This window comes from Stylophora pistillata, chromosome 10, assembly GCF_964205215.1.
Source record: "Stylophora pistillata chromosome 10, jaStyPist1.2, whole genome shotgun sequence".
Lineage (NCBI taxonomy): Eukaryota > Metazoa > Cnidaria > Anthozoa > Scleractinia > Pocilloporidae > Stylophora > Stylophora pistillata.
Genome location: NC_142528.1, coordinates 6,622,702 through 6,634,547, shown reverse-complemented (window position 1 = coordinate 6,634,547; position 11,846 = coordinate 6,622,702). Strand labels below are relative to the sequence as shown.

The following is an 11,846-nucleotide window of genomic DNA, read 5'->3' as shown; positions in this document are numbered from 1 at the left end:
AATATCTTTCGTAATTGGGTGTAATTCCATGGCACATTCAGTTTCTCGGCACTCGCTGCCAAAAAGCTGTAATGTCGTCTCTAAATCGGAGCAATTTTGTCCGTTTATCGATTAGGCGGGTAAACTAAATTAGGCTTAACTGTGCTGGTAAAAAACTTAATATTTCCTACCAAAAAGTATCATGGTGATATCTTTGTGTAAACTGTTTTATTCCACCATGTTATTGAAAGAAGGATATTTTCTGTCTTAAAAATTGCTCACTTAAATAAATATAATGCAGGAGGAGTAGCGGTAAAGAAATAGTCAAGGTGCAATCGAGTCGAAAAAATCTTCTGAAAAGTACTAAACATTTGGAAAAATGCATAAATTACATAACAATGTGCTACCATGCAACTTCAGGAAATGTTTCCTCACAACAGTTTCATTGTCATGAAGAGCATGTCTGAATGTATTTATACTACTTAAAGGGAAGCACTCTCTAGAAAAAGCTGGGTTACAGTCACTCATGAGCAACACTAGGTTACACTGCGCCCATGGGTGTGCCACGGTGCCAGCTAAACTTCAGCCTATGTTAGTTATCTTTAACTCAATAAAACACTGGGTTACACTGCACCCATGGGTGTGCCACCTTAAGTGCAGCCTATGTTAGTTACCTTCGACTAAATGAAACACTGGGTTACACTGCACCCATGGGTGTGCCACCTAAAGTGCAGCCTATGTTAGTTACCTTCAACTAAATGAAACACTGGGTTACACTGCACCCATGGGTGTGCCACCTAAAGTGCAGCCTATGTTAGTTACCTTCGACTAAATAAAACACTGGGTTACACTGCACCCATGGGTGTGCCACCTAAAGTGCAGCCTATGTTAGTTACCTTCAACTAAATGAAACACTGGGTTACACTGCACCCATGGGTGTACCACATAAAGTGCAGCCTATGTTAGTTACTTTCGACTAAATAAAACACTGGGTTACACTGCACCAATGGGTGTGCCACCTAAAGTGCAGCCTATGTTAGTTACCTTCAACTAAACGAAACACTGGGTTACACTGCACCCATGGGTGTGCCACCTAAAGTACAGCCTATGTTAGTTATCTTTAACTAAATAAAACATTGGGTTATACTGTGATCTCTAACTACAGAAAATACTGTGTTACTCTTCACTTTTAGTTTCACCTGCTGAAAAAGAGCTTACCACTGGCTGAAATAGCTCTGGAAAACAAAGACATGGGGTAATTTGAAGATGCAGTTGACTGAAAAAAACCGGCTTGACTAATAAAAAAAGCCTGCTTATCTTTTCCTTAGCTACATTCTTCGCTGTTTGATTTCTACCGGTTGAAACTTGTTTGTCGTTTTTGATTTTGCTTTCTCTTTTTAATATATTTTTCCTATTGGCTGGTTTAAATTTATTCAAAATGCTTCCCCTCATCGCAGCTTCCCGAGGTGTTTCGATAAACGTATTTCTAGTGAAATCATAACCATGGGCTCACATATATTATACCCAAAAAGGTGCAGCTTAAGAGAATAATGATCACAATCTTAGCAGGAAACCTCGACACTCATTAGCACTACTCTTATGTTCAGTTACAGGACCGCCATCCGTTTATGCAAATAAGTAAACCTCGCACTTGTTAAGCGGGAAAAAATCCTAACTTTCAAAAACAAAATTTAATAGCACTTTTGATAAACATTCAAACTCCCCTTTTCACAGCAACCTTTTCGACAATAGGTGGTTTGCAACCAATCTCTAGAGACACAGGTAACAATGGTGAAAGGAACAAATGCTGGTGGACGAACAAAAGGAGCTAATAAGATGTCTATTGTTTACGTCCACCAACATGGCGGCAATGACGAAACGTGCAAACCACCTATTTCATTGACGATGGCCTTCGCTTCTGGGTTGCCAAATCCGCACATGTTTCGAAGCACCATCGCCAAACTTTCCCTATTTGAGTATTTCTTTCGTACGCGTAATGCACGTCCTTGATAACGCGATTGCTTCGCTGCTTCATCAACCGCACCTTTTCTGGAGTATCCAAATCTTCCTTTTCGTTGATCTTTTTTAGATTTGAGGAAACATCCTCATTTACATGTCATTGGATAAGAATAGCCTCTATTGTGTTATGCTTCGTTCTTCAAAGCCTCCCGACAAAGGTAAATGAGGTGGCCGGGTATTCTGCAATTGTTCCCATTCTTGTTTTCAGCTCTCTGCGAGTTTCCACTGTTTGGGTCATGGCCACAGATAACGACGTCTTGTTCGTTGGTGTCGTTGGCAATTCCAAGGGCCGTGAAGAACGTGGTGGTTCTGCGTAATTACTAAAAGAAGGAATGACCTAAAACCACCTACAACCACCTACAACCATCTAAAGCCACCTACAACCACCCACAACCACCGCCTACAACCATCTAAAACCACCTTCAGAGTACTATTGTGTGACAATTTGTAACAATGTAAATGCACACCGGAAATTTTGCCGCATGTCTCGCATGTCATGACCAGGGAAAAACACCAAGAGAATTTCGAGTTTACAGTGTATTATAATGAGACCTGTCTAATGACGATAATGATAAAAAAAATGCGAAAAACCTTTGGTTTAAGATGTCTCATATAACAAGCCTCCCATAACTTTACACTATCATGAGGCTATGAGTCATATTTGGCTTGTCAACACCTTTTACTCATTGATATTTTCATATCAAAACCCCGCTTGTTTTCACGACGCCGGGTGTCTCGCTTAAACACGAAGGCGCGCCATAAAAGGGCATTAGCTCCTCCCCCTAATTTTGAATTCACCCAAAAACATAAAGATGGCGGACGATGAGGAGAACCGCAACGAACACTTAGTATTTGTTATACTCGTCAAAAGCAATAAAACATACCCAGAAATGGTCGCAAAATATCAGAAGAGCTATTTTTCTGTGAGTAGTTTTTTTTTGGAGTACAATATTTCCTCGTTTCGTGTAAAAAACTTGCGTTGTTACAGTCAAATTCAAATCGCCCACCATTTTGAGCCTCCCCTACCAGGCTATCCGTGGGGCTATCTTTGTCTGTTGCGAGTCTTCATTTCACCGGTACAGTGGCAAGCAGTGTTCCAGTGAATTTATGCGCCAATATGCGATATATTCGAGGCTCGATCGAGCAGTGACGCCAACGAAATAATCGTCATTTCGCTTAGGAGTTGTCTGAGAGAATTTCTCTTAGTGCGAGACCTTTTGTTGAGGTTATTCTACGATTCGACTCGGAAAATGGACAGCTTTCCCCCTCCAGATAAAAAGAAACGTACAGAAATCAACAAACGTGCAAATGCACGGCGAGATCCAGCGGAACGAAACCCACATTTCAGTCTGACAATTGAAGTAAAAAAAGATCAGCAAAGTCGTTTGGAAGCTATCAAACAGAGGATAAGCAACGCTAAATCGGCTCTTGGTATAGATAGACAGACTTCTACCACGCAAAATGCTGATTTAATGGAAAGACTTCTCTCGTATTTTGAAATGATTTGTTCATCAGCTGTGGAAAGTAGCTCTTCATCCATCACCAAGACTGATGTGCTCGAAGGGCCGAGAATCCATTGTGTGAATTTTGTGGCGAAGATTACAAATAGGCTTCAGCTACTTTTTCAAGTCAAGGGCACGTTTGTAAGATTGAAGTTCCCTGTGTGTTAGATGAGTATAATATGTGCATGACCTACTTTGCAAGTAAGCATTATCGAAGAAAAATATCCCAGGAAAGTTTGTCACATATATATATAGGATAAGTTTACATGTACAAGTATATCCTCTTCGATTATGTAAATTATGGCTTTCCATTCTGTTCTCCCATGTTTTGTTTCTAGTAATAAATCTGTATGCTCAGGTGAGTGATACTAAAAAAAATATATTTGCAGAATGGTTCCTGCCTTCACATGTACTGGACTTACTGAAACTCAGTATCGATGGTTTTACTGAGGCCGCTGGCATTGGCTGTGTGATGGACAAAACAAAAGACAAAAGTACGCGGTTTTTAACGTATACACTGTTGTACACTATCTTTACTTTTTCTAGGATGTGATCTTCCCTGTATTTTAACAGCAGAATTGTGAAGTCTGTAATAAACTTTATTACAAGACTCAGGCAACCAGAGGGCCAGCATCTAAAATCAACCAATCAAAATGCTCTATTGCCAGTCCAATATTCTCTAAGTATTGGACCGGGCATTGTCCTGAATGATCCTGCACTTGACTGTGAAAAAGTTTTCTTCAGTCGTATGATAAATCTCTTATTAACCAAGCTTGCTCGGGACTGTACCAGGAGAATATCGGCCCTCGGTCTTTTTTTGTACGGACCTCCCTGCACTCGGTTCGTACTGTTAAGACCTTGGGCCGATATTCTCCCAGTACGGCCCTCGCACTTGGTTAACAAGATATATATCATGATTTACCCCTATGATCAGTTGGTGTATGACTTAAATCTAGCTTTTACTGTACCTTGCAGCTTATTGAGCTGTATCATTTTGTTTGGCAGTATATAAAGACCAGGGATTTGGATTTAGGTCTGTAGTTCAGGAATTGTGCAACAAGACAATGGCTGATGCAAGGGCAGAAGTTAAAGCTACGCAAGGCTATATTGCAAGTGGGGATGTAAGTTGACATGCAACCAGCTACTTGTTCGTTGTGTGTGTTCAGTGTTGTTGAAGTTATTTGCAGTGGGCAAAATTTCAAATAACACCTTATGCAGTGCTAGGTAATTTTGTACCTTCATTCAAGTTACCTTCAATGCTCAGTTTCCTCCAATTCATTTTTTATTCTAATTACTCTTTCAGTGAATGATAACAGATGCCAGACATGACTCAAGTAGATCAGCTATGCATTCTACAGTGACAGCTATTTCTGTGAGGTAAGAAATTCCAACCGAATGCTAAGCCCCATGAATTTGATAACTTGTGCCTCACTTTTCTGAAAGCCTGTTTCCACTTCCATCATCTTATCAGTCGTCTTTGTGATTTTTGCCTCCCTGCGGCATTTTTAATAAATTGATAACTCTGTTTCTCCATTTTGGCTGTTATGATGTGGGATTCCTGTCTTACTAAAAACCATAACATATCAAACATACGCTTGCTTTTAGCATACAACGTAACAGAGGTGGCCCATGACTGTGTCAGATCATTGAAAAAATTGGTTTGAGCAAAGAGGTATCAAGAATTCCTTTGACACCTGACATGGTAAGTATGTATATAAGTTCATATGTCAATGACTGTGTGGAGCTCTTCAGTTTTGTAATAATTTATTGAATCTGTTACCAGCATGTTATCTAATAATCTAAAGGCATCAAACATAAACAAGACTTTTTGTGTTTGTTGATGAAAAACAGTACTAAATCATTCAGGACATGACTCATGTCATGTCATGCATTGAGTGTACTTTACAATTTACAACACATAGATATTGTTTTCCTAACTGATAAAGTTGTTATTGTTGTAATCTATCTATGGTCATGATCAATCACAACTTATTATCAAGACTGAATGAAATTGAAATTAGTGTCTCTTTCACATTTGCATCTATTTTATTCAAGACAGTACTTGTATTTACATGTATGTAATAGTGTCGATGCTTGCAGGCTTTGCCATATGCCTTGCCTAGTGTGTTTTTTGCAGCTTGTAGGTTTTTTGCAGAAGCTCTTAAAGTGTCACGATATAAGGCTACTACTTGTTTGCTTTCCTTTTCAGAGATGATGTAGCTTTGGTCTTGGAATGAGTTTATTGATGATCAAGGATAGTTCAAGGCAAAGTATTCTTTCAGTTGCTTTTCCATTTTCTGTTGAAATGATGACATCATTTTGGATTCATATGCTCAGAAATCTTCGCGACTCAATGAAAATTATTATAAATAGCACCTGTGTATAATCTTTATTGAGAGGAAATAAACTGCAACCCAATTCCTTTTTTTTCTCCTAGTAGGATCACAACCTAAGATACAAGCAGTGGTAGAAGAACATGGAAAATGCAGATCAATCCTTCAAGATATTGCATAGTGGAGTTCAGAATTAGGGCATACAGTGTATTGTGAAACAATATAGCTTCTGAAGGTGTAGTCTGATCGTCCGGGTGAGTGTAGTCCTGAGAAGGACTGTTGTCGGTGGCAGTGACTGACGTTTCGACAACCTGTGCGGAAGTCATCATCAGAGTCTGATGATGACTTCCGCACAGGTTGTCGAAACGTCAGTCACTGCCACCGACAACAGTCCTTCTCAGGACTACACTCACCCGGACGATCAGACTACACCTTCACATGTTACCCCCGGGTTCAAACCATTTACTGCAATATAGCTTCTATTGTACCTTATTGTCATTATACAAAAAAATGTATACTATTTTGGAGGGAAGTGCTGATGGAGTATAGTAATGCTGGTATAAATGAACGAAGGTGAGCACAGTAGGGCACTCCATCAGGAATTGGCCACCGTTTCCAAAGATCTTCCACAACACATACCGGTAGGACCTTTCAAACATCTTCCACGTAACATTCCAATGCTTCCTTCCTGGCTATGTAAATAAGATCGCGCCATAAACCGTGGCGGTTTAGAATTGTATAAAAACATCTATTGTCGATCTCTTGACTAATGAGCTCGTGCTGCAGCTCGACACATGTTGCCACTGCATTTTCCGTGGCTTCCTTGTCTTCGGAAACTGTCAAAGAAAGCAAAGTTAGAATGATGCATGAGAACATAACCTGTTTTGAACTGGTAAAGCGCTGTAAAGGACATCGTTCGAGAACGTTGCAAATGGCGGGAAAAAATATGTTTCTGCAAACTAAAAAGCCCAAGATAAGATTTTGTGGCTAGCAGAAAAAGGCATGCAATTTAGATTAAAAAGTATGACCCAAAATATGGCCTTGAAATATTTATCCGTTTTACGAGTTCCCGATCACTGGAAACAGGACATTGAATATTTATGCTTCACGGTCTGACAGTATTATACAATACCCCCTCGGATCGGACTTGACATTACAAATAGAACAATTATTGGCATAGACATTGCGAATAGTGGAATAATATCAGTTTGTAATCTTGTTGAAAATATGATTCGTTGAAGAGCCAACTTACCTGGCGTTGATTTTTTTCTTTCGTGGTTTCTCTACTCGAACGATCTCCCCGTTGTTCACGGTAAGCCAACCGTTCAGCTCCTCGATTAAACTTTCGTCTAATAAAATTCTAATCTGTGAAGTACTACTTGGTGTTAGATAAAGATATTTCAATTCTAGGGCAAGTAAAGACAGGAAAGGCACAGCAATTCTCGTATACCTTACCTTTCGAGTGTTCAAATCGCCCGTCATTTTAAATTTCACCCGCGCACGTCAACGGTGAGTGACAAATGAGCCTAGGTCTTCCCAGGGAAGACTTCCTTATACACAGGCAGCCCAAACTCACTACTAGAAAAGCGGACGTGACTCTTACCGTGTTGCGCAACGTTTTATATTTATAAAGGTTTGTATGGGATGTTATCGGTTTGCCTTAAAAGAGAGAAAAAGATGTCTTGTTTTGAAATAAAATGGACTTACCTTATTGCCTTGTTGTTTTCTTTGTTGATTCCTAGCGTCTCAGGCCATTTTGAAGCGTTTTTGGTAATTTAGAGCAGTTGAACACCAACATAGCGCTAACTCGCCGAAAACGCTTCAAAATGGCCTGAGACGCTAGGAATCAACAAAGAAAACAACAAGGCAATAAGGTAAGCCCATTTCATTTCAAAACAAGACATTTATTTCTCTCTTTTAAGGCAAACCGATAACATTCCATACAAACCTTTATAAATATAAAACGTTGCGCAACACGGTAAGAGTCACGTCCGCTTTTCTAGTAGTGAGCTTGGGCTGCCTGTGCCTTATATAGCGCGCCTTCGTGTTTAACATTCCTGAGGGTGTTTTGTTTACCGACTAAGTTTTAAGCGACTTAAAAATGATAGGTGTTTTCACGAGGAAGATTATATTTCACTTTGGTAATTTGAGAACACGCACGCGGATAAATCAATTTGAATAATATGGCGGGAGACGGAGAAGATGGTCGCATGTTCGTCCTTCCTCTTTTCATTATTGTGCTTATGCGGTTAGCTTTCATCCAACAGAGGGGCCTTCACTTGCACCGCTTGCACTGGCACTCTGGTATGGGTCATTTGCGATTCGGTCAGCGAATCTGGTCGGGAAAATCTTGCTTGAGGAAGCCACAGTTGATTTTGGAAGGCTGGAAATATATATGGACCACATGCGGGAACGGTATCGACAAAGTGATCGCTCACAGGAGGAATAACTTGATAGTGCATCATTTGATGGGAAGCTTCTTGGATCATAAAAAGGAAAATTATTCGCTCTAGGATTATCCATGTTGTTTTGAATGCCGCAGAAGCTTCACGGGAGAAAAAAAATACCACGAGTCTTGTATTTCCGATTTGACAGCCCTGTCAAATGAATAACCGCAAACGACTCCTGATTGGGCGAAATTAATTACCGACTCGCTTAAGCTACTTGGTTTAGTGGCTTAAATTTAATGAGAATTCCACTGAAGTTTGCCGACTCGCTTAACTTTAAGCGAGTTGGAAAAACAACTGTTTTCACGGGACTTCCGCTTGTCACTCGCTAAGCGACCTGAAAAATCGCTCGTGAAAACACGGCCACCATTAATAAGGTCACGTATCACAGCGCCGCGAGACTGAGACGTATTTGGCCTGCCAACGCCTTTAACTCATTGATATTTTTAGGCAGCAAAACAAAAAGATCATCACACCATCATATTCTGAAGGTGGTTGTAGGTGGTTGTACGTGGTGGTTGTGGGTGGTTGTAGGTGGGTTTAGGTCATTCCTTCTTTTAGTAATTACGGTTCGTTCTTTGTTTGCTTGGCTTTCGTTTTCTTCGTCAACAGACATGTTACTGAGATCTACTGTGTTCAGCAAATCTCTCAGCTGGGAAGTGAACTCAGAGCTTTCCAAGGAAGAACGGTGAGGCAGAGTGGTTATCAACCCAAACGAGGAACAGAAAATTTCCGTTGCATTGAAGACTTCTTGTTAGAGCAGTGGCGGCCATCTTGCAGCCGAATGTAGGCACTGTCGATTCTTTGAAAATCGCCTGGAAAACTGGCGACAATAGGCGATCGCTTAAAATATTGTGTCGGCGTTGATCCACAAACTTTGGAACTAAGAATCTACCAACTCAATTGTGGACTTAATTCAGGGCTGATGACCCGTGTGAAGGGCGAGACACCTTCCACGGTGCCATCTATGCTGCTACTGAATCACGCGTTTGTAATACGAATGTGCAAAGAAAAGATTGGCGGCCAAAACCCATGACATTCGAGTATTGAAATAGTCACATTACCCAGGTGCTAACTCGAGGGTGTTGATAGCTTGAGCTAGTCGGCCCATGACATATTTAATGAGATTAAATGAGATTAACTACGGGATTATCACATCCGAAAGAGACGAGCCCAGCTGGCGTAATACTTTCAGTGCAAAGCACTTGTGTCTTCTCATCTAACAACTCAATACTCCCTTTAATTAAAGCAGAGAATGAAGGAAAGCCAAATTTGGATTACTCTGCTTGGAAAAGTAAAAGTTGTCATGACTGTTAAAAGCATTTCAGAGCCTTCTATTTCGTGCTTAACTGACAATTTTAAGTTTCACTAAACCTTGGCTTCACCTTTTCCTTCCTGAAGTTTTGTAGGTTTGTGTCTTCCTTCCACTTCTTTTTTGCGACCAGCAGTGGACAATGCAACAGAGGGTGAACTACCTAAGATTAAAAGTACTCAGGGCAGTTCATGGTGTTACTGTACTCTTGATGATGACATTATAAAATGTCAAACCGACATGTGTTTTACTGACTGGAATGGACAAAATTTACCTACATTATTTCACTCAGTTTTTCCAATGTATAATTTAAGATCTACATTGAGGAAACTTGTTCTATCGTCAGAAACTGTTTGACCATCCTCAGCCTCTATCATCTAAATTTTCCCTTAAAGCGAAGGACAGAGTGAGGAAAACTAAATTGGGTTTAATTTCCTTTCAAACAAAATATTCGAGAACTCGAAGTATTTCAAAGTAGTCTTAGTTAAGTTTTAATATGAAAGCTAATTTAACGGCATCTTTACTCACCTTGTATTCTTTGAAGTTCTTCTAGTTTTTCTACAGGATCAAAAATGAAAGACGCAGAGAGAGGCAAGATGCCTAGAAGCAAAGGTATACAAGGAGAGAGATTAACATTCACTGACTTTTCTACAGATGATTATAACATAACCAAAGTAAAGCGCGCGCTCTGATTGGTCAATTTAGCGTCCCCATTTGCCCATGGGTGTACGCTGCTGACGTGAGCAAATGCAAAGACTATTTTTCCGCGCGCGCTTGTTTTTTCTGGTCGCGTAAGATTTGTTAAATAAAAGGGAACTCTTTAGCCACAATGTATCAATGTTATGTTATAAAACAAATGGTAAACATCACAGCGTACACTATTGAGTTATGGATGCACTTGGGAGGTTTGCTAAGCACTCAAGAAGCTAGATTCGCTCTCGGCTATCGCCTCGAGCGACTCTTATGCTTCTCTCGTGCTTAGCAACCTCCCGCGTGCATCCATAACTCAATAGTGTACGCTGTGGTGTTTACCATTTGTTAAATAGTTAGAAACAAGCATACAAACTTTTATTTATGGATAAATAAATGCCTTTATGAACTTTTAACCCAGAACAGCTATATATATTGAGACATCAATTCAATATACCCATGTATAAATCATATTATATAATTATGTTGTTTCCTTTCCATAAGCCAACTACAACTCCCTTTAACATAAGTAGAGAATGAGGCACAACCACATTTGGAATAAGTTTCATTGAAAAGCATTCACTGACTCTACCTACTTGCTGAAGAGCATTCTTACTTGGAAAAAATAAGTTACATTAAATTGTTTATAACCGACTAAACCTTAGCTTCAGAGTCCTTTTTCACTAAAGTTTTTCTTCTTGAAGTTTCATACCTTTCAGTCTTCTTTCCATTGCTTTTTCACGACCAGCAGTAGACAGTAGGGTGGAGGGTGAAGTACCTAAGGGTAAAAGTACACAGAGCAATGTTAGCATTCATGGTGAAGATTACTTTTAATAGCGAGAAGATAACATGTCAAACCAACAAGTCACCATTGGTAAAAAGTGTATGAAGTTTATCTAAAATACATCAATGTCAGTTTTTCAGTACATAATTTATGATCAAAGTTGAAAAAAACTTCATCGTACTATCATGTCACTATTATAATAAAAATCATTAGTCATGATAATTTCAGAGCTGAGCAAAGAGTTTCCAGCAATCTGATTGGTCGAGCGGTTCCTTATATGACGCTATATAAACCGCTCCACGCGGCTTATATAAAATTTTAAAATAAAATGTTAATAAATGTTACTAAAATGTTATGATTTTTGAAATTTCTTTGTTGCTCAGCTCTGAAATTATACTACAACAATTATTCGCCTCAGGTTCGGTGAATATTGTCGAATAATCCCCTCGACTTCGTCTCGGGGATTATTCGACGATATTCACCTCGCCTTCGGCGAATAATTGTTAACTAGTTTAATTTCTGTGGTGATTAAAGAGATGCACAGGCTCTGATTGATTGAGGATTATGTCATATCTAGCTCTAATCACCTCACATGAGGTGATTATAGCAGAGGCACCAGATTTCAAAATGGCTGCTTTGCATTTTGTCTATGTTACACAGAGGTGATAGCCACAACAGAGCACAAGAGATACTACTAAGTTTCGCATAACACTTTTCAAAAGAAAGATGTGAATTTTTTGCTGATTAATTCAATAAACCTGTTAAATTCGATCTCCGCCA

At 39.6% G+C, this 11,846-nt stretch overlaps 1 protein-coding gene and 1 long non-coding RNA gene across 11 annotated transcripts in view; both read right to left on the bottom strand.

Moving 5' to 3' along the window:
* LOC148721584 (uncharacterized) overlaps window positions 1-7,581 on the bottom strand; it is a 9,570-nt gene extending 1,989 nt beyond the window's left edge. The window contains exons 1-3 of one of the 3 annotated variants that reach the window (XR_015992286.1): window positions 7,289-7,581; window positions 7,086-7,198; window positions 1-6,669 (exon numbers count right to left, since the gene is read on the bottom strand). The exon at window positions 1-6,669 is cut by the window's left edge and continues 1,989 nt beyond it. This is a non-coding gene — a long non-coding RNA (uncharacterized LOC148721584). Of the gene's footprint in view, window positions 6,670-7,085 lie in introns of all 3 variants that reach the window. The other 2 variants (XR_015992285.1, XR_015992284.1) reach the window with 2 other exon arrangements.
* LOC111325582 (uncharacterized) overlaps window positions 1-11,846 on the bottom strand; it is a 41,227-nt gene that overhangs the window by 10,695 nt on the left and 18,686 nt on the right. For 5 of the 8 annotated variants that reach the window (XM_088735367.1, XM_088735370.1, XM_088735371.1 and 2 more), the window contains 3 exons: window positions 10,995-11,060; window positions 10,121-10,192; window positions 9,666-9,755 (listed from right to left, as the gene is read on the bottom strand). The exons of the other annotated variants lie outside the window; for them this stretch is intronic. In XM_088735367.1, the coding sequence (XP_088591493.1) occupies window positions 9,666-9,755; window positions 10,121-10,192; window positions 10,995-11,060 (228 nt within the window). The remainder of the gene's footprint in view (window positions 1-9,665; window positions 9,756-10,120; window positions 10,193-10,994; window positions 11,061-11,846) is intronic. 8 annotated transcript variants of the gene reach the window in all.